Source organism: Capsicum annuum, chromosome 12, assembly GCF_002878395.1.
Source record: "Capsicum annuum cultivar UCD-10X-F1 chromosome 12, UCD10Xv1.1, whole genome shotgun sequence".
NCBI lineage: Eukaryota > Viridiplantae > Streptophyta > Magnoliopsida > Solanales > Solanaceae > Capsicum > Capsicum annuum.
The window spans coordinates 10,179,683-10,201,125 of record NC_061122.1 but is presented as its reverse complement, the minus strand read 5'-3'; the positions used below and the strand labels follow the sequence as shown (position 1 = coordinate 10,201,125).

At 32.1% G+C, this 21,443-nt stretch overlaps 1 protein-coding gene across 6 annotated transcripts; it reads left to right on the top strand.

Annotated features, from left to right (window-relative positions):
* The first annotated feature begins 5,432 nt into the window (after positions 1 to 5,432).
* LOC107850724 (retrovirus-related Pol polyprotein from transposon RE1) lies at positions 5,433 to 19,621 on the top strand. 6 transcript variants are annotated; one of them, XM_016695452.2, is made up of 3 exons: positions 5,433 to 7,074; positions 8,462 to 8,511; positions 19,161 to 19,574. In XM_016695452.2, exons 1-2 carry the CDS (start codon positions 6,588 to 6,590, stop codon positions 8,473 to 8,475), a joined length of 501 nt encoding a protein of 166 aa, XP_016550938.1. In that variant the 5' UTR covers positions 5,433 to 6,587; the 3' UTR covers positions 8,476 to 8,511; positions 19,161 to 19,574. The 6 variants fall into 6 exon arrangements, 3 of the variants coding, with proteins under 3 accessions (XP_016550938.1, XP_016550937.1, XP_047256679.1); XM_016695451.2 differs by lacking the exon at positions 8,462 to 8,511 and having other exon boundaries at positions 5,438 to 7,074; XR_007048150.1 differs by lacking the exons at positions 5,433 to 7,074; positions 8,462 to 8,511 and adding an exon at positions 17,109 to 17,536 and having other exon boundaries at positions 19,161 to 19,621.
* The last annotated feature ends 1,822 nt before the right edge of the window (positions 19,622 to 21,443 follow it).

Here is a 21,443-nt window from a genome sequence, read left to right as displayed (position 1 = left end):
TTTTTTTTTTTTTTTTTTTTTTTTTTTTAATTTGTGCAAACTAGCAAACATAAATACAAGTGTGAACTATAAACTATAAATACAAAGGCGAATTATAACATACAAATATAAGTGAAAATTACAAAATACAAATACAAATGTGAATTATAACATATAGATACAAATGTGAACTATCATTTGTATTTTTTAATTATTGAAAAATAACGATTGATTTTTTTTTTTATGAATATTTGTTTGTATTTATTTATACGAGTTGTTTTTATTGATACAAATAAATACAATCCAAATTTTTATCAAAATACAATATATATTTGTATTATTCAAATCGTTGGTTTCATTTGCTTGTAATTGTATTTGTATCAAGTTATATTTATTTATTTATATATACGAATAATAATTTTGACATACAAATACAAAACGGTACATTTGTATCAAATGATAAATTGCATATTTATATATTTTAGAATCAAGAAAATACAATTAATGCATTTACTTGTTTGTATACAAATACAAATGATAAATTGTACATAATCACGCCTAAATATAATATGCAATCAACTTACAAATATCAATGCAAAATAATTCTTTAAAAATAAAAAGACATCGACAAAAATAGAATACAAATACAAATATAATCTAAATATACAAACACAATAAAATCATAATACAAATATAATTCAATATAATATACAGTCAATTATAAAATACAAATACAAAACAGTTTTTTAAAATACAAGAGCAAATGATATAAAATATAAATAATGGTGCGAACTAACAAATACAAATACAAGTGCGAACTATAAAATACAAATATAAACGCGAACTACAAAATACAAATATAAGCGCGAACTTTATAATACAAATACAAAAATAGTTGTATCAATGAATACAAAAACATGAATAACGGTGTGACTACGAATAGATAAACAATTATGGTATTTACATTATCATCAATGACTTGTGCTCGAATAGTTATATTTTTTAAAAATACAAAAAATATAAAATAGAAAAAAAAATGATAAGGAAAACAAGTAAAAAAAACAAAAAAAAAAAAAAGAAAGAGAGATAGAAGAGAGAAAAAAATATATACAAAAACAAAAAAAATAAAAATAGAAAAAATTAGAAAAAAGAAGAAGAAAAAATGAGAAAAATACGAAAAAGAAGAAATATAAAAAAAAAAAAAGAAAAAAAATGGTAGTGTTTTTGGCAAGAATAAATATGTAGTGTATTTATGTTTTTATGAATACAGACCACTAAGTAAAAGTAAATACAACGGCTGTGAATCGAATACATCAGCTAAATGGTACTGTATTTATATTTTATATGAATATAGATTATTGATAAAATTGAATACAACGAGCGTAAATTGAATACAATAACTATAAATAGTAATTATATAAAATATGGCTATGAAAAGTGAATTTTCCAGTAAAATATAGCTATTTTTGAAAGATCCTAGAAGTTAACAAGACAACTATTTAAGTAAATTCCTTGAATGGTCACTCATGTTTGAAAAATTTCCTACAAATATCACTTTTGTTTTATTTAGGACAAGAATGTCATCCAATTTTTCTTTTTTTCCTTAAAATATACTTAAGACCTCAAAAATCTTTTTCTCCTACTTAGAATGTCATGTCATTAATTTTTTTTTTTATATATAAATGTATAACTTATCAAACTTATTTAACTAAAGTTTTATCCAAATTTTTTTTTTTAAAAAAACAAAATTATACATGATATATTAATCATTGAAGATTAATTTAATTATATCAAAAGCTTGAGTTATTTTATTTGATATGTAATCTTCAAAGTTTCTTTTATTTACTTATTTAATTCACCACTTAATAATAATTTTAAAATACAACTACTTATACGAATTGGTACAATAATTTTTTTGTCGTTTTATTTTATATACTAAAAATTCTTAGAATGTAAAAGAAATAAAACGATGGATTTCATATTTTAGACATTAAGTTTGTTATTTATATGAGAATAAAAGAATTAAATCTCCTTTTTTGAAGGAAAGAAAAATTATGTAGTCTTGAAACAAATTAAATTTTTTAAGAAATATTAACAAAATGATTACCTTCTTCAGTACCATTACAAATGTATTTTTAAAATATTACTCAATCAATTATTATTTGCTTTTGATAAATTTAGAATGAAGTACGGATATAAATTAGTGTTTAATTTTATAATAAAGTAAAATATAAATATAATGATCACAAAAAAAGTGAAGAAACTAAATTAAAAATAATAATTTTTTTCTAAATTTTTATGTCTTATCTTATGGATTTACTTGATTACCTTGCATAAAAAGTTGCAAGTAATGTACGTCCAAGTTAAATTTTTCAGGAACTAATACATATTAAAATTTTCTTATTGAATTTTATTTGACAACAAAAAACATCGTAGATTTGCCATCAATACTTTTAAATAACAAATTATATTCTATTATTCTATATTTGAAGGTAATATAATATCTTTGGATTATATTAATCCAAAAATTATTTGTATAATCCAAAAAAAGTGAATTTTATTCTTTTATTCTCATATAAATAATAAATTTAATGTCTAAACTATGAAATCCGTCATTTTTATTTATTTTACATTTTAAGAATCTTTAATATTTAAAATAAATAACAAAAAAAAATTAAATGAGTACCAATTTTCATAAGTACTTGACTTTTAAATATTATTAAGAGTAAGATGGATGAAGTGGAGGCTCGCCTCGGCCCTTGTGAGTGATGTGCGATAAGAAGGTGCCCATTAAGCTTAAAGGTAAATTCTATAGAGTGGCAGTTCGTCCGGACATGTTGTATGGAGCAGAGCATTGACCGGTTAAGCACGCTCACATCTAGAAATTGAAGGTGGTGGAAATGAAAATATTGCGTTGGATGTGCGGGTTTAGTAGAGGGGATAGCGTTAGGAATGAGATTATCTGGGAGAAGGTGAGAGTGGCTTTGATGGAGGACAAGATGCGGGAAGGAAGACTGAGATGGTTTAGGCATGTGATGAGGAGGGGCACGGATGCTCCGGTTCGTAGGTGTGACAGGCTAGCGTTGGATGGCTTCAGGAGGAGTAGAGGTAGGCCAAAGAAATACTGGAGGGAGGTGATTAGACATAACATGGAACAACTTCAGCTTACTAAGGACATGACCCTAGTTAAGAAGGTGTGGAGATTGAAGATAAAGGTAGAAGGCTAGTGTTAGTGTGTGGGTTGTAACAAGCAGTCAGGAGAGTTCTTGTGTAGTCAAGTTAATAATCATAGGGCAGTGTACATAGGTGTCTTTGGTATGTGCGTATATGTTACTACTAGGTGGGTGTCCTATTTCTTATTTCTTAGTTCCTATTTTTCTTATTCCATGTTGCTCTTATTTCCCGTATCTCATATTTCTCTGATTTTATTTTATTATTTCTTATTCTTTATTTCGATTATGTCATTCATCCCCTTATTTACTATCCTTTATCTTGAGCCGGGAGTCTATCAGAAACAAGTTCTCTACCTCTTCGAAGGTAGCGGTATAGACTGCGTACGTCTTACCCTCCCAAGATCCCACGTTGTGGGAATACACTAGGGTTGTTGTTAAAGTGGTGAAATAAATAAGTAAATAAAAGAAACTTTGAAAAGTACATATCAAATAAAATAATTCAAGTTTTTGGTGTAATTAAATTAATCTTCAATTATTAGTATATCATATGTAATTTTTTTTTAAAAAAAGAATTAGTATAAAACTTTAGTTAAATAAATTTGATAAATTAAATAAATCTATTTATAAAAAAAAAATTTAATGACGTGACATTTCAAGTAAGAGAAAGAAAATTTTTAAGGTGTTAAGTATATTTTAAGAAAAATAAAAAATATTAAATAATATTCTTATTCTAAATAAAATAAAAATAATATTTTTAGATAATTTCTCAAACATGTATTACCATCTAGAAAATTTAATCCAACTATTTTTGAGGGGTAGAGTATCCATATCCTATCACGAGAATTACGAGGTGTCCTGAATGGTCATGTCACTCCATAAAGCCTCGTATACACGAAATCCTAAAGCCACGTATACACGAAATCCTAAGGATTTGAATTTTTATTTTGACTTTCATTTTTACTAAACTTGTACTCACTCCTTCCATTATTTTACCCACTCTTATAAAATAGAATTAAAATTAAAATCACAATATTAATTAGTGTCGTTTGATATGATTGATAATGGAGTGGTTTAAAATTATTTTGAAAAAATATATAAAATTATTTATGCTTTCAATTAAAAATATATTTTAAATAAAATTATTTTTATAAATAGTGAAAATTAGAATATATTTTTAAGATAGGCATACGAAAAGAAAAAACAATTAAATTAAAAAGGCAGGAATAATTAGAGGTGCGTAAAAATCGAACCGATAAAAATGTTATTGGGTTAACAAATTTTTATTGGTTTTATAAAAAAATTTATTGGATTTACAGTTCGATTTAAGTTTTAGCTTATTGGATTATCGATTAAACCGATAACCCAATAAGGATACACTAAGTTACTGTTTTACCCCTATTTATGTTACATCTATAAATATTTATATAGATATACTATTTATTCACAATTTAGTGATTCACAAAGTATTAACCTATTTAGGGCAACACAGATACAATATAAAGTACGAATATCATCGTATTGAAAGGCTTATATATATATGTACACACACGCACTACTTTTTCACAATTCAGTGATTCTCAGAGTATTAACCTATTCAGGGGGATAAAGTTACAATATAAAGTACGAATATTATCGTATTGGAAAGTTTGAACCATTTAGTAGCTTCCAATAATTAGGATTCAGTTTTTTCTCAAATTAACATTCAGTTCAAATTTGAAGATTCTTGTAAATTAAAATATATTGCATAGGATTTTGGTGGTAGCTAAAATTTTATTTTTTTATGTTAGTTGTTACTATTTCTATTTTTTAAGTATTTTCTTATTGGTTAAACCGAAAATCAAACCGTTAAGGACCAAAAATTGATAAACCAAAATCAATAAAAAAATATCTTATTGGTTGGTTATTGATTTTACACATTTAAAAATTAAAAATCGATAAATCAAATCAATAATACATTAAATCAAATGGAACCGACCGATGCACACTCCTAGAAATAATTTACGAATCAGATTTCAAATTTTTAGATGTACATCATATCAAATCAACCATAAAATTAAATTCAATTAATATAGGAGCAAATACTACTTTGGAATCTGGCCATCTTGGAACCTCAACACTTTTATATGGAAAAACTGTTGGAGTTACTTGATAATGACTTGGATCCATTATTAGTTGTACATAGTGGGTCTCGTAGATATTATATTTATGTGTAGTGTCTTTGTATTTGTATTTCTATACCTACTAAATATATATATACACACATGGGACCCGACCCAATACACTAATAAGATATTTTTTCTTCATCTTTCATTTTTTGAGGATTGAAATAGAAGAATAAACTGTTTTCTCCATTTTTTTCTCTCTAGAACCTTCCAGTGGTTCCATGGTTGCTTTACGCTTGATGTCTCATTTTCACATGTTAACGTGGTATCAAAGCTCGGATGCTGATAGATTTGGGTTCCCTCCTTCATTTGGTGCATTTTTTGCGGATTAGTGAAGCGTTTTTTTGGGTCTTTACGGTTTTCGTCGACGATTAGACGAAATCCTTCGTCGATTCTCGATTTGCAGTGGTTCTCAAGAGGGTTTCCAAGGTTTTATAGTTTTTTTCAACAACTGGACGGAATTCGTTCTTTGTCATTGGAGATTCTGAAGTTGCAGTGATTTGTGGAGAATTTTTTGGTGTTCTCATCGGTTAACCGGTGTTGCAGTAGACAAGACAGTTTCTCTTTTCGGCATTGAAAGAGGCTGGTATTTTCTTCTCATCTTCTCTATTTGGTGTTTTGACTCAATGGATGGTGTTCCTTCTTCATCTCCTAGAGTGTGTCTACTGTCTCACCTCGAACTGAGTTTCACAGGATGATTATACTCATCCCTGTCACCCACTGTATGTTCACCCTTATGATATTCTAGGGGTTCACTTGTTGCTATTTCATTTGATGGCACTGGTTATGCCAGTTGGAGATGGACTATTCTAGTCACTCTTTCAGTGCGCAATAAGCTTGAATTTGTCGATGTAAGTACAGTACGACCTTCGTTTGATTCTCCTTTGGCCAGACAATGGCAGAGATGTAACGATCTCGTTCTATCTTGGCTTCTTAATTCCTTATCCAAGGAAGTCAGTAAAAGTGTTGAATATTCTGGGTTTGCTAGTGAAGTATGGAATGAACTGGAAGAGAGGTATGGTAAAGTCGATGGTGTTAGGGTTTTTGAGTTGAAAAAGGAACTTGCACATATTTCTCAAGGGTCCTTAAATATTGTGTTTTACTTCAACATGATTAAACAACTTTGGGATGAATTAGCATCCATTTTGACTAGGCGAGCCAGATCTTGCACTTGTAATGCTAGGCTTTTATACTAGGAAGATGGGGATGAACAGAAGCTCTATCAGTTTTTATTGGGCCTGATGCCTACACCCAAGTTAGGAGTCACATTCTAATGATGAAGCCATTACCTTTGGTTAGCTTGGCATACTGTCTCCTTCTAAATGATGAGAAACAACAAGTATCCACTTCTCCATCCTTGTTCTTCTCATACCCATCTATTCCAATTAATGCTGGGGTAATAAGGAATTTCACTTACTCACCTAGGATTACTTTTGACACATCTGGACCCAAACCCAATTTAGTGTGCAAATATTGCAAGAAACCAGGCTACAACATTGATAAATGCTGCAAACTACATGGCTTTCCTCCTGGCTTCAAATTTACCAAGTCTCTAGGTCCTCGAAGGGCTGTTGTACATGCTGAAACTGCACCACCTGTTGAGCCTGCAGTTTCCAGTACTCCAGTCACTACTTCCCCACTTCTTGGACTTACTGTTGATCAACATACTCAGCTTTTAAGCCTGCTGCAGCAGACTCAACTGTCCCAGCCTGCTCCTGATGCACCTTCATCTTCTTTGATGGCTTCTGCTGCCTTTGCTGGTAAGTTGGCTGATGCCATCCCCTTGTCCCAATCCTGTATGCTCACTACAGTAGATAATTTCTTATGGATCATAGATATTGACATCTAATTTTTGCCCTCTACGATTAAATTTAATCCTGACTTTATTCAGTTTTTAATAAACCAAAATAATTATTTCATCCAAATAAAAAAAAAACTTAAAATATTTTTCGTACGTGATTTTATCATTTTAAGTAGCGATTATATACTATCGTGTTCAGTTATACGAGATTATACAATTTATTACTTAAATATTTATTTTACAAAATATCGAATATAATTAAGGCTTATCTTGAAAATAAATTCAAATGATTAAAATCTTAATTTAAATATAATTTATTCTCAAAAATAATTTATTTGAATAAATATGCATTCATTTTATTAAATCAAGAAGCTCGGAATAAAAAAAAAGATATTAATTCGTATTGAATTTTAATTTAATTTAGTCAATCTATTAGATTTGACCATAATTGAAAAGTGGTCATAATTGTAATGCAATTCGTCAATTAATTTTTAATTTGGTCAAAATAAATAAATATGGCTAAATTTTAAATTCCAATTGAGGTTATAGTTTAAATAACCCCAAAATTCTCAAGAACTCTTATAACTTTTACCCAATTTCCATCAAAAAATAAATTCAAATTGTACTATTCCCCCCAACTTTGTCCTTTTTCAATTTTGAAATTCAAAGTTTGTACTACTTTGTACTATTTCCCCTCACATTATCTTCCACCTCATCTTATCTTTAATCTTTACATTCCAACCCCCCTAAATACTTTTTCTCCCACATTGGTGGGTGACAAGAAATAAATCTCTATCCTTTTCTATAAAATTTTTCTCCACATAGGTGGAAAAAGAAAAAAACACCCCATTATCTTCTATAAATACTACCACTACTTTGGTAGAGAAGGAGAAGGAAGAAAAAAAAAGGCTAGAAAGGTGAAAAAAATCCTTTTAAGCAAAAATAGTTATTTTTATTTAGTAAAAATTTTTGTTTCATAAAGTTGATCGGCTAATCAAAATTTTTGAGTTGCCGGCAACGTTTTTCGGTGGTGGTTGATTCCAACGAAGCTCGTAGTCTCGTTTTGCTGCCCCCAAAAGGTAAACACATCTTTTTTTTTTTCCTTTTTTTTTATTATTTTAGTTTTTATTATCGTTTTTCTCTTTCTCTTTTTCTTCTTCGTAGTTCGTAGATATAATTTTATTTCTTGGGATTATATGTTGTAGATGGCCTTGAAGGCACTAGGACGTTGTGGTATCGATATTCTAATTATTTTCATGTTCATGATATAAAAATGAGCTATCACAAGTTCACCCCTTCGAGTCAAGTTCGAAGTTTAAATCCAAACTCCACTACATGGCGTGCAGGTGCTAGAAGATAGACAAAGAAGAAAAATGGGTCAAAACTCATTGATGAGGTCACTAAAAAACTTGAAAAGTCTCAATTTTTATTATTGTCTTCTTTTTATTTATTCATTTAGTCATTTATTTATTCATTCATTTCGTCCTCGAAGCCAAAGTTGTATTTAATATAGGTGGAGCAAGACTCGAGCCAAAGGCTCGAAAAATAGTTTAGGACAGGTGAAATGGGTTGAAAGCCCAACTAGACTAGGACAGGTCTCGTTGATTTGGGCTTAATGGCCTATGTCCTTTACTTTCTCCTCCCTTCCCTTTTTATTTGTTTATTTGTTTGTTAGTGTTGTTTAGACTTAGTTAAAATCTCTACCAAGTCGCCTAAATTTATTTTATACAAGTCTTTTTTTTTTTTTGAAAAAATCAAATCACTATTTCAACAAATTAATCTTTTCGAAGTTAATCAAAAGACGATTTTCAAATAGTCCGAATAACTGCAAGTTAGCGGATGTTTTAGGTGTCTAACACCTTCCTAAAACGTTAATAGGAATCGCTTATCTAGAATCTCTAACTTAAAACGATTTTTCTGTTTTGAATCGTTTAAAATATTTTATAAAGGTTTCTTAATTTCATTTCAAAATTAAGTGGCGACTCTTTCAAAAATAAAATATTTTTGGAAAACAGAAATGGCTACTCTGTTGTGGATCTTTAATTAGGTTCTAACCAAATGTTTGATTTTGTCTTTTCATTAGCTGTTTATGTGTTTATATGTTTCGATTATGTAAAGTTTAACTATCGCATCTCATGGCATATTCATGCATTATTTAAACTGTTTTGGGGTTTCGTAGGTATACCGACCCCTATTGATCAATTTCAAAATGTGTTGGAAATAAGAACGGCTTATTAGCACGTGAGTCGTCTGATGGTTGTTCGTATTTTCAAACTCAAGTTGTCCGCTTGAGACCCAATGCTCAAACCCACTCTAGACACTTAGGATAGAACGAAAACAAAACCCTATTTTAGGCATGAGCCTAGGATGACCCAATAGCCGAAGGGGTTATTGGACCCATTAGAAAACTTGCCCTGCGTCTATTGATACTAAGTCAATTACAGACGAATTATATTTAAGTGTCGAAGAAATATATGTTTGTTTAATCCAATCCATTATCCTTTGGGGGTCGGGAGAAAACTCGTTTTACTCACTTTTATACTAGGATGTCTCAATCGTACATCGATTGACGAAGGAATTGAAACAAGCCAAGCAAGAAATTGATCGATTTGGATAGTTGCATGGCATCTAAGGCATAGTTTTAACGTCAATGGATGTCACCAATATAAGAAATGGACGAAGCTAAGAAGGCGAAAGCTGATAGAAGAAACATTCAGTAATTAGTATCCCCTGCGTGGGACATTATTCCCTTTCCCTAAAAATTGTATCCCTTTTATGCAACTTTTGTAGACATTTATGTCATTGATGGTTTTTGGTGATAATGAATTGACTTTAAAAAGGCGTATATTTTCTTCAAAATTCGTTAGGCCTAAACCCTTGGCTCAAATGGGTCACCTAATTAGGATGCACGTTTATTACAATATGCTAGTGTAATATAACTGTTTATGTGCTTATACGTGTTGTGTTGATTCAAATCAAAGGCAAACTGATCCAATCCCGTTTTCCATAGAACATCTCTAGGAAGAAATATACCCCACTATACAAAAGTCAGACCAAAAGTACTCCAAGTCTCCCAAGTTTCTCAGAAAAGTCCATAGTCATTCTTAAAACTTCCAAAATGATCGCTACCATTTTAGGAAAGTTGACTTTAGAATTAGAAAATGTCGTTATAGTTTCGAACTATGTAGGGCCTGATTTCTCCTCCGTAAGATACGTAGGCAGCCTTTCGGCTCGGCCCATATCTCCAAAAGCTCTGTTGTCCTCCACTTTCTTGAAGGAAGAAGAAGAGTTGAACCTTCCCGACAAATTCCACCTATCCATTACATTGAGCAAAATCCTGTTCATTGAAATCCTCGAGTCATCATTACTTCATGGATCAATTCGCATGAGATGAGAAACAACTCTATGTGTTTACTTCCTACCTTATCATCTTGCTTTACTTATTACTAACGGAACCTAACACGTCAGCATTTGAGTTGTTCTTACTTTGTAGATAATAGAAACTACTCTGTGTTGGCACAAAATGGCCCTACTTCACCCGATCAAAATGAATAAGAGATCCCCTTCTTGACTATAGCTTTGTTATAGAAAGAGAAAAATGACTAGTAGTAAAACTGAATTCTACTAATCATTTTTCAAACATGTAAGCAATGGTCTCGAGGATGGAATAAGGAAAATGTGAGGAAAGAATTTTCCAAGACAAATGAGATCATGGAAGATTAATGGGAGGAAACATTATTGAATTGGACCTCCACTCCACTCATGAATCATCACCCATCGTATAACAGTAACTTAAAACCTGCCATTATCATGTCATGTCAAGAAGCAAAATAATGATAGCCCTAGAACAGTCAACAGAAGAGTCAAAGAGTTCGAGAATCAAAGAAGCCTAATCTAGAGGAAACCAAGATGGTTAACTATTAAGGCAATGACTAAGGAAATCGGATATTTGATCCTTCGAAGTACTTATTTATATCCTAGTAAGATGAATAAGAGTATTTTAGGGCCATTATGAGTTCATGTGCGAACTACGTTTGACCTGAATTCTCAAGAATGAGATACGTAGGCGGCCTATGTCGTCTTCGGTCAACCCGTTAGGAAAATTTATCCTTTCCTTTTATGTACGAACTACGTTTGACCTGAGTTCCCCAAAAGGGATACGTAGGTGGCCTATGTCGGCTTCGGTCAACCCCTTAGGAAAATTTACCCTTTCCTTTTATGTACGAACTATGTTTGACTTGAATTCCCAAGAATGGGATACGTAGGCGGCCTATGTCGGCTTCGGTCAACCCCTTAGAAAAACTTATCCTTTCTTTTTATGTACGAACTATGTTTAACCTGAATTCACAAGAAAGGGATACGTAGGCGGCCTATGTCGGCTTCGGTCAACCCCTTAGGATAATTTATCCTTTCTCTTTATGTATGAACTACGTGATGATCTGAATTTCCGAGAAAGGGATATGTATGCGACCTATGTCAGCTTCGGTCAACCCATTAATTTCTTTTGTATATCCCTAGCGTAGTCTTGAACTACGTTTAACTTAATTCCTGCTTTAACGGGATACGTAGGCGCCCCAATGGCTCGATCATATAACCCTAGGAAATGGAAACTGGGGCAGAATTTTTTAAAAGGAATCTCAAAAATTCACAAGAAAAGATCGACATCCAACAAAGAGAATGAAGATCAGCAAAGACTTCAGATCAACTCGGATTGGTATCTTCTCAAACAACTTTAAACTGGGGCAGAAATTTTGAGGAAGACCTCAAAATTTTCACCAAATGCCGGAACATATTCCAAATTCCCCAGCACCAGAGGTTAAAGTAAGGCTTTGGAAGCCACCGTCTGTAACAAAGTCTGGGTAGACTCAATTTTTGCCTATGATAGCACTACTTGAAAAAATCCTCCAACAATGATCATGAGTTTTGGAAACCATCCGTCGAATATAGTCAAAACCACGAGGAAGACGTTCGTTGAGCTAGTACATGACATGATTGGCAGAGATTTTCTAAAGTTTTACAGAAGTTTTCAAAATTATTTTAAAAAATTTAAGACTATTTTCAAAATCATTCATTTAGTACTTTTCTAGACATCAATTGGGATGGAGTGTTAGGATGGAAGTCCCAACATGACGGAATGCCCAAGAGATGGAAAGGAGCAAATCGAGGATCGAAGAAGGTCAACATGGAGTACTTTATTCAAACTAATCATTTTTTGTGGATGCAGGGATCGATACACAAAAATGAGGGTCTCTTTCAAAAATTCCCAAGCAAAGTGGGAGCCACAATAGAGCATTAATACCCAAGAACGGTATTTTAGGGCAACCCTAAAAATAGGTTTAATGCCCATTTATTGAGGACCTTTTGATTTGTCCATCTCATTTCTTGAGATCGTAGGCAACACACAAAAGCTCTTTGTCTTCCTTACACATATCGTATTTAGAAGTTTCCTAAAAATAGTCGCTAGTAAAAACGACTTTGTGTCTACTAATCGTCTACCTTGAGTACAGGTACATGTAGAAAGCAGGACACTGACAAATGAAGTTAGGTAAAATTACGCATCATAGCCGCAAGGCATTGCCTCAAGAGCTATTGCATATTATTGCCCCAAGGGCCATTACATATCATAGTCGCAAGACATTGCCTCAAGAGCTATTTCATACCATTACCCCAAGGGCTATTGCATATCATTGCCCAAGGGCCATTACACATTACAGCCGCAAGGCATTTCCTCAAGAGCTATTGCATATCACTGCCCCAAGGGCTATTGCATATCATTGCCTCAAGGGCCATTACACATCATAGCCGCAAGACATTGCCTCAAGAGCTATTGTATATCATTGCAAGGGCTATTGCATATTATTGCCCCAAGGGCCATTACATATCATAGCCGCAAGGCATTGCCTCAAGAGCTATTTCATATCGTTGTCCCAAGAGCTATTGCATATCATTGCCCCAAGGGCCATTACACATCATAGCCGCAAGGCATTTCCTCAAGAGCCATTGCATATCATTGCCCCAAGGGCTATTGCATATCATTGCTCCAAGGGCCATTACACATCATAGCCGCAAGACATTGCCTCAAGAGCTATTACATATCATTGCCCAAGGGCCATTACATATCATTGCAGCAAGGCGTTGACCCAAGGGCCATTGCATATCATTGTCGCAAGGCGTTGCCCCAAGGGCCATTATATATCATTACCGCAAGGCGTTGCCCCAAGGGCCATTACATATCATTGCCGCAAGGCGTTGCCCCAAGGGCCATTATATATCATTACCGCAAAGGCCATCTCATACTATCGCCCCAGAAGATATTCAATATCTGTTGACGCGCTAGACAAAAATGCTGACGTCAAGGATATCTCATTATTTTATAAATCAGCATCTGAATGCATTGAGAGCACACCATTTAAAGGGACACCTTTAAGTCGCTATCTAAGGATAAATGATATATAATATTTCCTAAAGACTAACAATTTGAGGGATTATCTATAAGCCATATTGTATCCAAGGTCGGATGATGCGCAGGAACACTTGAAAGCTAGCGATTGGAGGGATATCTGTAAGCCATCTCTTACCCAAAGTCGGATAGTGTGCAGGATTATCTAAAAGCTAGCAATTCAAAGGATATCTATAAGTCGCCTCATATCCAACATCAAATAATACGCAAAATTATCCAAAGATTGACAATTTAAGGAAATTTATAAATCTATCATCGGCTATAACCGAAGAGGTTATCATTCCACATACAACAAGTGATATAGGTAACCAAAAAGGTTGCCACACCAGCACAAGATTACACGGTTGTAGAGACCGTTTTCCATAAAGTATCGTCGATGTCCAAAAGGGCCACCCCACTTTGAATACGTATTAAACCGATAAATGTCATAATTATACAACAACCAAGAGGGTTGTTATATTTGTTGTTGACAGTTATTTCATTCTAAATAGGTACATGAAGAGATGACTCGGCTTTTCAGGCCACAACTCACGTGGAGATATGATAAAAGACTACATATCTCTTTCGTGAATTATGTTTAGTACTAACACTTTTTTTAAAGTATTGTTGAGAGCATCCGAGAGGATGAAACTCTCAAATAAAAACCACAGGTGCGAACAACTTCAGGTAGGACGCAGCACAACGTGAAACTCTTTCTTAGCAGCAAAATGGGACAGTCTAAAGAGGGACGTCAAATTCTTTGGACGCGAGCTTAAGGATGATCACCACCACCATCCAACCACACCCATGTTAGAAGACATGTGAGTATTTCAGGATATTCTGGTTTCAACTTCACCTTCGGGATATTTTTAAACTCATGCCGAGGGTAACCTTCTTTTTTTTTCAAATTCGGGTGGCAACACACTTAGAGTTTTGAAAATTATGTCCAGGTAAGTTCTTGACTATGGATGTGAAGGATCCCGCATTCATGGTTAAGAGGTTACACGCTTCTTTTCTACAACTCGATCAACTTGTCACTCATTCCGAGCCAAAGATGGTCTGTAATCCCTTTATTCCCCAGTTTCTCGATTTTATCAAACACTCTAAAACTGAGATAACTTGTGATTTTTTTTGAAAATCGTGCTTTAAATCAAGCTCTATGAACTACAAGTGGCCTGAATTCTCATGTAACTTGAAATATGTAGGAAACCTAATACTGAGGTCCGACCATGACTCTATGAAACTCGTGCGAAAACTTACCTCATTCAGATTCGAATCTATGGTCGGACAAAAATTAGGAATGTCAACCTCCCTTTGCCCAGGATTACTTACATCCACCCCACCCAAAGGGAGGGGGCAGTTGTTGACACCTAATTTTTTGCCCTCCACGACTAAATTTAATCCTGAGTTTCTTCAGTTTTTAATAAACCAAAATAATTATTTCATCCAAATAAAAAAAAACTTAAAATATTTTTCGTACGTGATTTTGTCATTTTAAGTAGCGATTATATACTATCGTGCTCAGTTATACGAGATTATATAATTTGTTACTTAAATATTTATTTTATAAAATATCGGATTTAATTAAGGCTTATCTTGAAAATAAATTCAAATGATTAAAATCTTAATTTAAATATAATTTATTCTCAAAAATAATTTATTTGAATAAATATGCATTCATTTTATTAAATCAAGAAGCTCGGAATAAAAAAAAAGGGTATTAATTTGTATCGAATTTTAATTTAATTTAGTCAATCTATTAGATTTGACCATAATTGAAAATTGATCATAATTGCTGCCCCCCAAAAGGTAAACACACCTTTTTTTTCTTTTTTTATTATTTTAGTTTTTATTTTTGTTTTTCTCTTCATCTTTTTTTTTTCTTCGTAGTTCGTAGATATAATTTTATTTCTTGGGATTGTATGTTGTAAATGGCCTTGAAGGCCTAGGACGTTGTGGTATCAATATTCTAATTATTTTCATGTTCATGATATAAAAATGAGCTGGCAATAGTTGTATTGTGCCTTTTTTGAATTTATTCTTTGATTATTTTGGATAAAGTTTCAATCTTTGTTTAAAAAATGTATTTATATATTTTTTTAAATTCATTGTTGTTGGATACATTTATTTTTAGTATGTAAAGTTATTTTCTTTATGCTTAGAAGAATAGTTAATGTTGAATGTTTTGCCTTTTCACCTTATTCTTTGATTATTTGAATAAAGTTTAGAACTTTACTTAAAAAACGATACCCATGTCTTGTTTAAACTTATTGTTGGTAGATATATTTGTTTTTAGCATATAAAGTTATTTCCTTTATGTTGAAAAGAATAGATAATATTGATTGTTACTCTTTTTTTACTTTATTCTTTGATTATTTTGGATAAAATTTAGATCTTTACTTGAAAAACAATACCCTTGTCTTGTTTAAACTTATTGTTGGTAGATATATTTTTTTTTAGCATGTAAAGTTGTTTATTTTATGTTGGAAGAATAGTTATTATTATGTGTTGCGCCTTAATAAAAATAGTAATTAGTTAAGTCAAGAATTTGTCATTTGCTTACTAATTATTTTAGTGGATTTCAAAACCCTCATATAAGATATGAAGTGCTAACTTTATTTTTCATCCAAGATGTTTATTCTTCTTTGTTCGCATGTTGTCTTTTCAAAATGATAAGAAAGTTCGAACTTTTGCGGCTAAATAAAATTATTTGGATATTTTTTACTCATGCATAGTATGATTATGAAACTTTTGCTTTGCATTTTTTATTTGTTGACTCTCATTCTTGTGCAAGTGTGCTTATTCTTATCATTCAAAAATTGGTTCTTGATAGTTTCTTTTACTTTGAAATATGTCACTTTTATGCTTTGAACATATATTAATTTCTTTATCTTTTCTTTGCATGCAAAAAAATATCTCGAGTTCAAATGGACTCCTCTCCTCCTGCATTTCGTAATGGGTAAATGAGGCTCACCCCTTTGAGTCAATTTCGAAGTTTAAATCCAAAGTCCACTACATAGCGTGCGGGTACTAGAAGATAGACAAAGAAGGAAAATGGGTCAAAACCCATTGACGAGGTCACTAAAAGACTTGAAAAGTCTCAATTTTTATTATTGTCTTTTTTTTATTTATTCATTTAGTCATTTATTTATTCATTCATTTCGTCCTCGAAGCCAAAGTTGTATTTAATACAGGTGGAGAAAGACTCGAGCCAAAGACTCGAAAAATAGTTTAGGACAGGTGAAATGGGTTGAAAGCCCAACTAGACTAGGACAGGTCTCGTTGATTTGGGCCTAATGACCTAAATCCTTTACTTTCTCCTCCCTTCCCCTTTTATGTGTTTATTAGTTTCGTTTAGACTTAGTTAAAATCTCTACTAAGTCGCCTAAATCTATTTTATACAAGTCTTTTTTTTTTTTGAAAAAATCAAATCACTATTTCAACAAATTAATCTTTTCGAAGTTAATCAAAAGACGATTTTCAAACAGTCCGGATAACCGCAAGTTAGCGGACGTTTTAGGTGTCTAACACTTTCCTAAAACGTTAATAGGAACCGCTTATCTAGAATCTCTAACTTAAAACGATTTCCCTATTTTGAATTGTTTAAAATGTTTTATAAAGGTTTCTTATTTCTTTTTCAAAATTAAGTGGCGACTCTTTCAAAAATCAAAAATTTTGCAAAACAATAGATTCTGGGGCTTCTGATCATATGACTTCCCACCTAAACCTACTCTTTAATGTTCAAGCCTTGGTTATTCCTCTTCTTGTTTCCCTTCCTAATAGGTATAAAATTGAAGTTACCAACAAAGGTTCCTTAACGTTATTCCCTCATATCACTCTCCATGATGTACTATATATCCCTAGCTTTCAGTACAATCTGATTTCTATAAACAAAATATTACAACAACTTAATGGGATTGTTTACTTTACTCGAAATTTCTGTGTTTTACAACCCCTTCTCTGAAGATGCCTTTGGTTCTTGGTAAGGTAGACAATGGTTTCTATAAGCTCTTGTTGTTTTCTTCATCTTCCCAACCATCCAGTAGTATTACATGTAATTATGTTCCTTGTGGTAGCCATACATCTAATTCTGTTCCTCATATTACTTCTAGTACTTGTGTTCAATCTGTAGCTATTCTACCTATTGATTTTAATAAAACTGATGTTGTTTGGCATTATAGACTTGGTCATATCTTTTTTTCCAAGATGAAGCATATTTCTGCCATTTTACCTGTTATATCCTCTAAACAATCTTTTCCTTGTCCTATCTACCCCTTGGCCAGACAGGCCAGATTGCCTTTTCCCGATAGTCCATTAAGAGTATTGCTCCTTTTCAATTGATTCACATAGATACTTGGGTCCCTATCATTCCCCTAATTATGGTGGTTCAAAGTACTTTTTGACCATTGCTAATGATTTTTGTAGGGCTATTGGACCCATTTAATGGGTGTCAAGAGTAATGATTTTGATCTTCTCAAAGCATTTATTGTCTTGGTTGAGACTCAATTTAATTCCAAAGTGTTCATTGTTAAGAGTAATAATGCTTTCGAAACCTTAATTGTTGTTACTGTTAAGAAATCCTGGCTAATGTTCCAACTTGATGTTAATAATGTTTTTTTACATGGGGATCTTGATGAGGAGGTATTCATGAGGCTCCCTCCTAGTTTAACTATCGATTATCCAACTGGCTCTTTTTCCAATGCTGGTCCTCTTATTTACAAGCTTCAAAAGTTTCTTTATGGGTTGAGACAACTTTCCAGGCAGTGGTACGGCAAGCTCTCTCAAGCCCTTTACTCCAGGGGGTATACTCACTCTCTTAATGATTATTTCCTTTTCAAAAAGGGATCTGGCGATTCCTTGGTGTTACTGGCTATATATGTTGGTGATATTATCCTGACTGGTTGTGATTTGTTGAAATTATTGATCTCAAGTCTTACTTGAATTCCTCCTTCCGGATCAAAGATCTGGGTTCTCTTAACTATTTCTTAGGCATGGAAGTTCTTTACACTTCTTTTGGGGTGTTACTCCACCAAAGGAAGTTCATTTCTGACTTGTTAAAGTCCTACAATAGTCTGGATTGTTCCCCTGTGGTCTGTCCACTTGATCTTAATACTAAGCTTCAGACCAATGTTGGTGATCCCCTTCCTAATCCTACTGATTACAGATGTTCAGTTGGAAAATTCAATTTTCTCACACATATGCGACCTGATATTTGCTTTGTTGTACAATATTTGAGCCGATATATGCAATATCCTTGTGTTCCCCACTTGAATGTTGCGTTGTATTTACTCAGATATCTCAAAGGTACTCGTAAATCTGGCATTTTCCTTTCGACATCTCCTGATTTGTCTCTTATTGCTTATTGTGACAGTGATTGGGGTGCTTGTGCTGATAGTCGTAAATCTGTGATTGGTTTTTGTATATTCTTGGGCGACAGTTTGGTTAGTTAAAAATCTAAGAAACAGGTTATTGTTTCTCTTTCTTCGGTTGAGGCTGAGTATAGGGCCATGAGTAAGGTGGCTGCTGAGATCACCTGGATCACTCGTCTACAGTCTGATTTTGGTTTATCTGGTCTAACACTTGTGCCTTTGTTGTGTGATAATCAGGCTGGTATCCACATTTCTAGGAATCCCATCTTTTACGAGCGAACGAAGCATATAGAACTGGACTGTCACTTTGTTCGAACCAAGCTTTCTGATGGACTGATCTCTTTATCTCACACTTGTAGTTCCTCCCAGCTTGCTGACATGTTTACCAAATGCCTCACTGGAGTTCAATAACATGATCATCTTCCCAAGTTGGGAGTTCTTTCCCCCTCCAACTTGCGCGGGGTGGTGGTGGTGGGGGTGTTGGAGTTACTTGATAATGACTTGGATCCATTATTAGTTGTACATAGTGGGCCTCACAGTAGATATTATATTTATGTGCAGTGTCTTTGTATTTGTATTTTTGGGCCTACTAAATGTATATACATACACATGGGACCCGACCCAATACACTAAGAAGATATTTTTTCTTCATCTTTCGTTTTCTGAGGATTGAGAATAGAAGAATAAACCGTTCTCCATTTTTTCTCTCTAGAACCTTCCAGTGGTTCTATGGTTGTTTTACGCTTGATGTCTCATTTTCACATGTTAACAAAAATGGCCATCTTGGAACCTTAACAGGGAAAAAAAAGGCACCTTTCTTGGAACGTAACAATTTTCCTAAAGAAATGGAAAGAAACGGACAACATTCATTTCCTCGTCTTCATTTTATTTTAAGAAAAAAATATCATGACTATACCAATTTAAAAGTATGGCCATATAAAATTTATCTTGTATAGTCGAAGAATATACCCTTCTGAATAACATCTATATGTATATAGTTACGCGAATTTTCAAACTACAGATCAAAAATGACATAATTTTATGCATAAGTGTTTTTGATTTAATAATTAGGTAGCAAACATAATCTCTTGTGAACATTTTAATGTCATACTTGAAAAAATGTATCAAGTGAAAATATAATTAAGAGAGAATAAATTCTTTCAACTTTGCATAAACTCATTCTCTCTCTTCATGTTGAGAACCGTGAAGTGTGCAGACATAACTATTCATGACAGAATAGTCTTATAAAATATTAAATGAATTATAGTACATTTTATCAAAATAACAATATTAATTAGGTGTCTTTTGATGTGAGTGAAAATAGAGTAGTAAATTATCTATTTGAAAAAATCTAAAATATTTATGATTCAAATAACAATAACATACTCAATATATTTTCTAAGTACAAATTTCGTTGTATGTTATAATGCTATTGATCGAAAAAGATATTATTCTTACTCTCATTTTATGTGATGTATTTTTTTATTTTTTCCTTGAAAAAGGTACCTTGTCCTTCATTTTATATAATATATATATATATATATATATATATATATATATTCTTTTTTATTTTTAATTAAAGTGATAATAATGTTAACAAGAAGAAGAAAAACTGACGATTGCCTTGTAGGGTGTGTTTGGTATGATGGAAAATATTTTTCATGAAAAATATTTTTTGAGAAAATAAGTGAGTTTTCTACTTATTTTCTCATTAGTCTATTATACGCGCTTTGCACGTGTATATTGCGCCAGTTAATATATAATAATAAAAATAACAATTTATTTTATAAAAACTTATTAATGTTACATGAAATGCAATATTTGTTTAAATAGTGAAAATTAATGTTATTATAAAGATATAATGATTGGATTATTTTTGAATGTGTAAATATGACATGTTTATCTTGGGATATAAGGTTTTATGTCCCCTTCTTTATAAAATTTTTTCGTCGATTAACAATATACTTTGAGATTTGGTGTCTCTATAATTATCGGTTCCTACATAATATATTTAAGTAGTCACAACTATAATTAGCTGTATAAACATGGAAATGTTTATATAAACATAGAGTAGATTTTAAAATTTACAGGTTCCTACAAAAATCTCAAATTAATATAATGATAATTCATCATCACACTACAATTGAGGAGTAAATTAAACATAGTGAACAAAATTTTGCTACTAATATCAAAAATTAAAATTATATATATTAATCTTGATGCACGGAAACATATTCTAAAGAATAAAGCTATATTATATATGAGTATAATAATATTAGACAACTACTTATAACAAAAATAATAACAAAGAAAACTATAATAAAGTAGAAACAGAACAAATATCGATGGTGAAAAAAAAATAATAAAGTAGAAGAAGAACCAATAAACATGCTGAAGGAAAAACAAATATTTAAATGTTCGTGTTAGGAAAAACATATATCTTGAAGAAAAAAAGTGTAAAATTCATGAAACAAAAAAAATGCTCGAGATTAGAAGCATACCTCAAAAATTTTATGATGT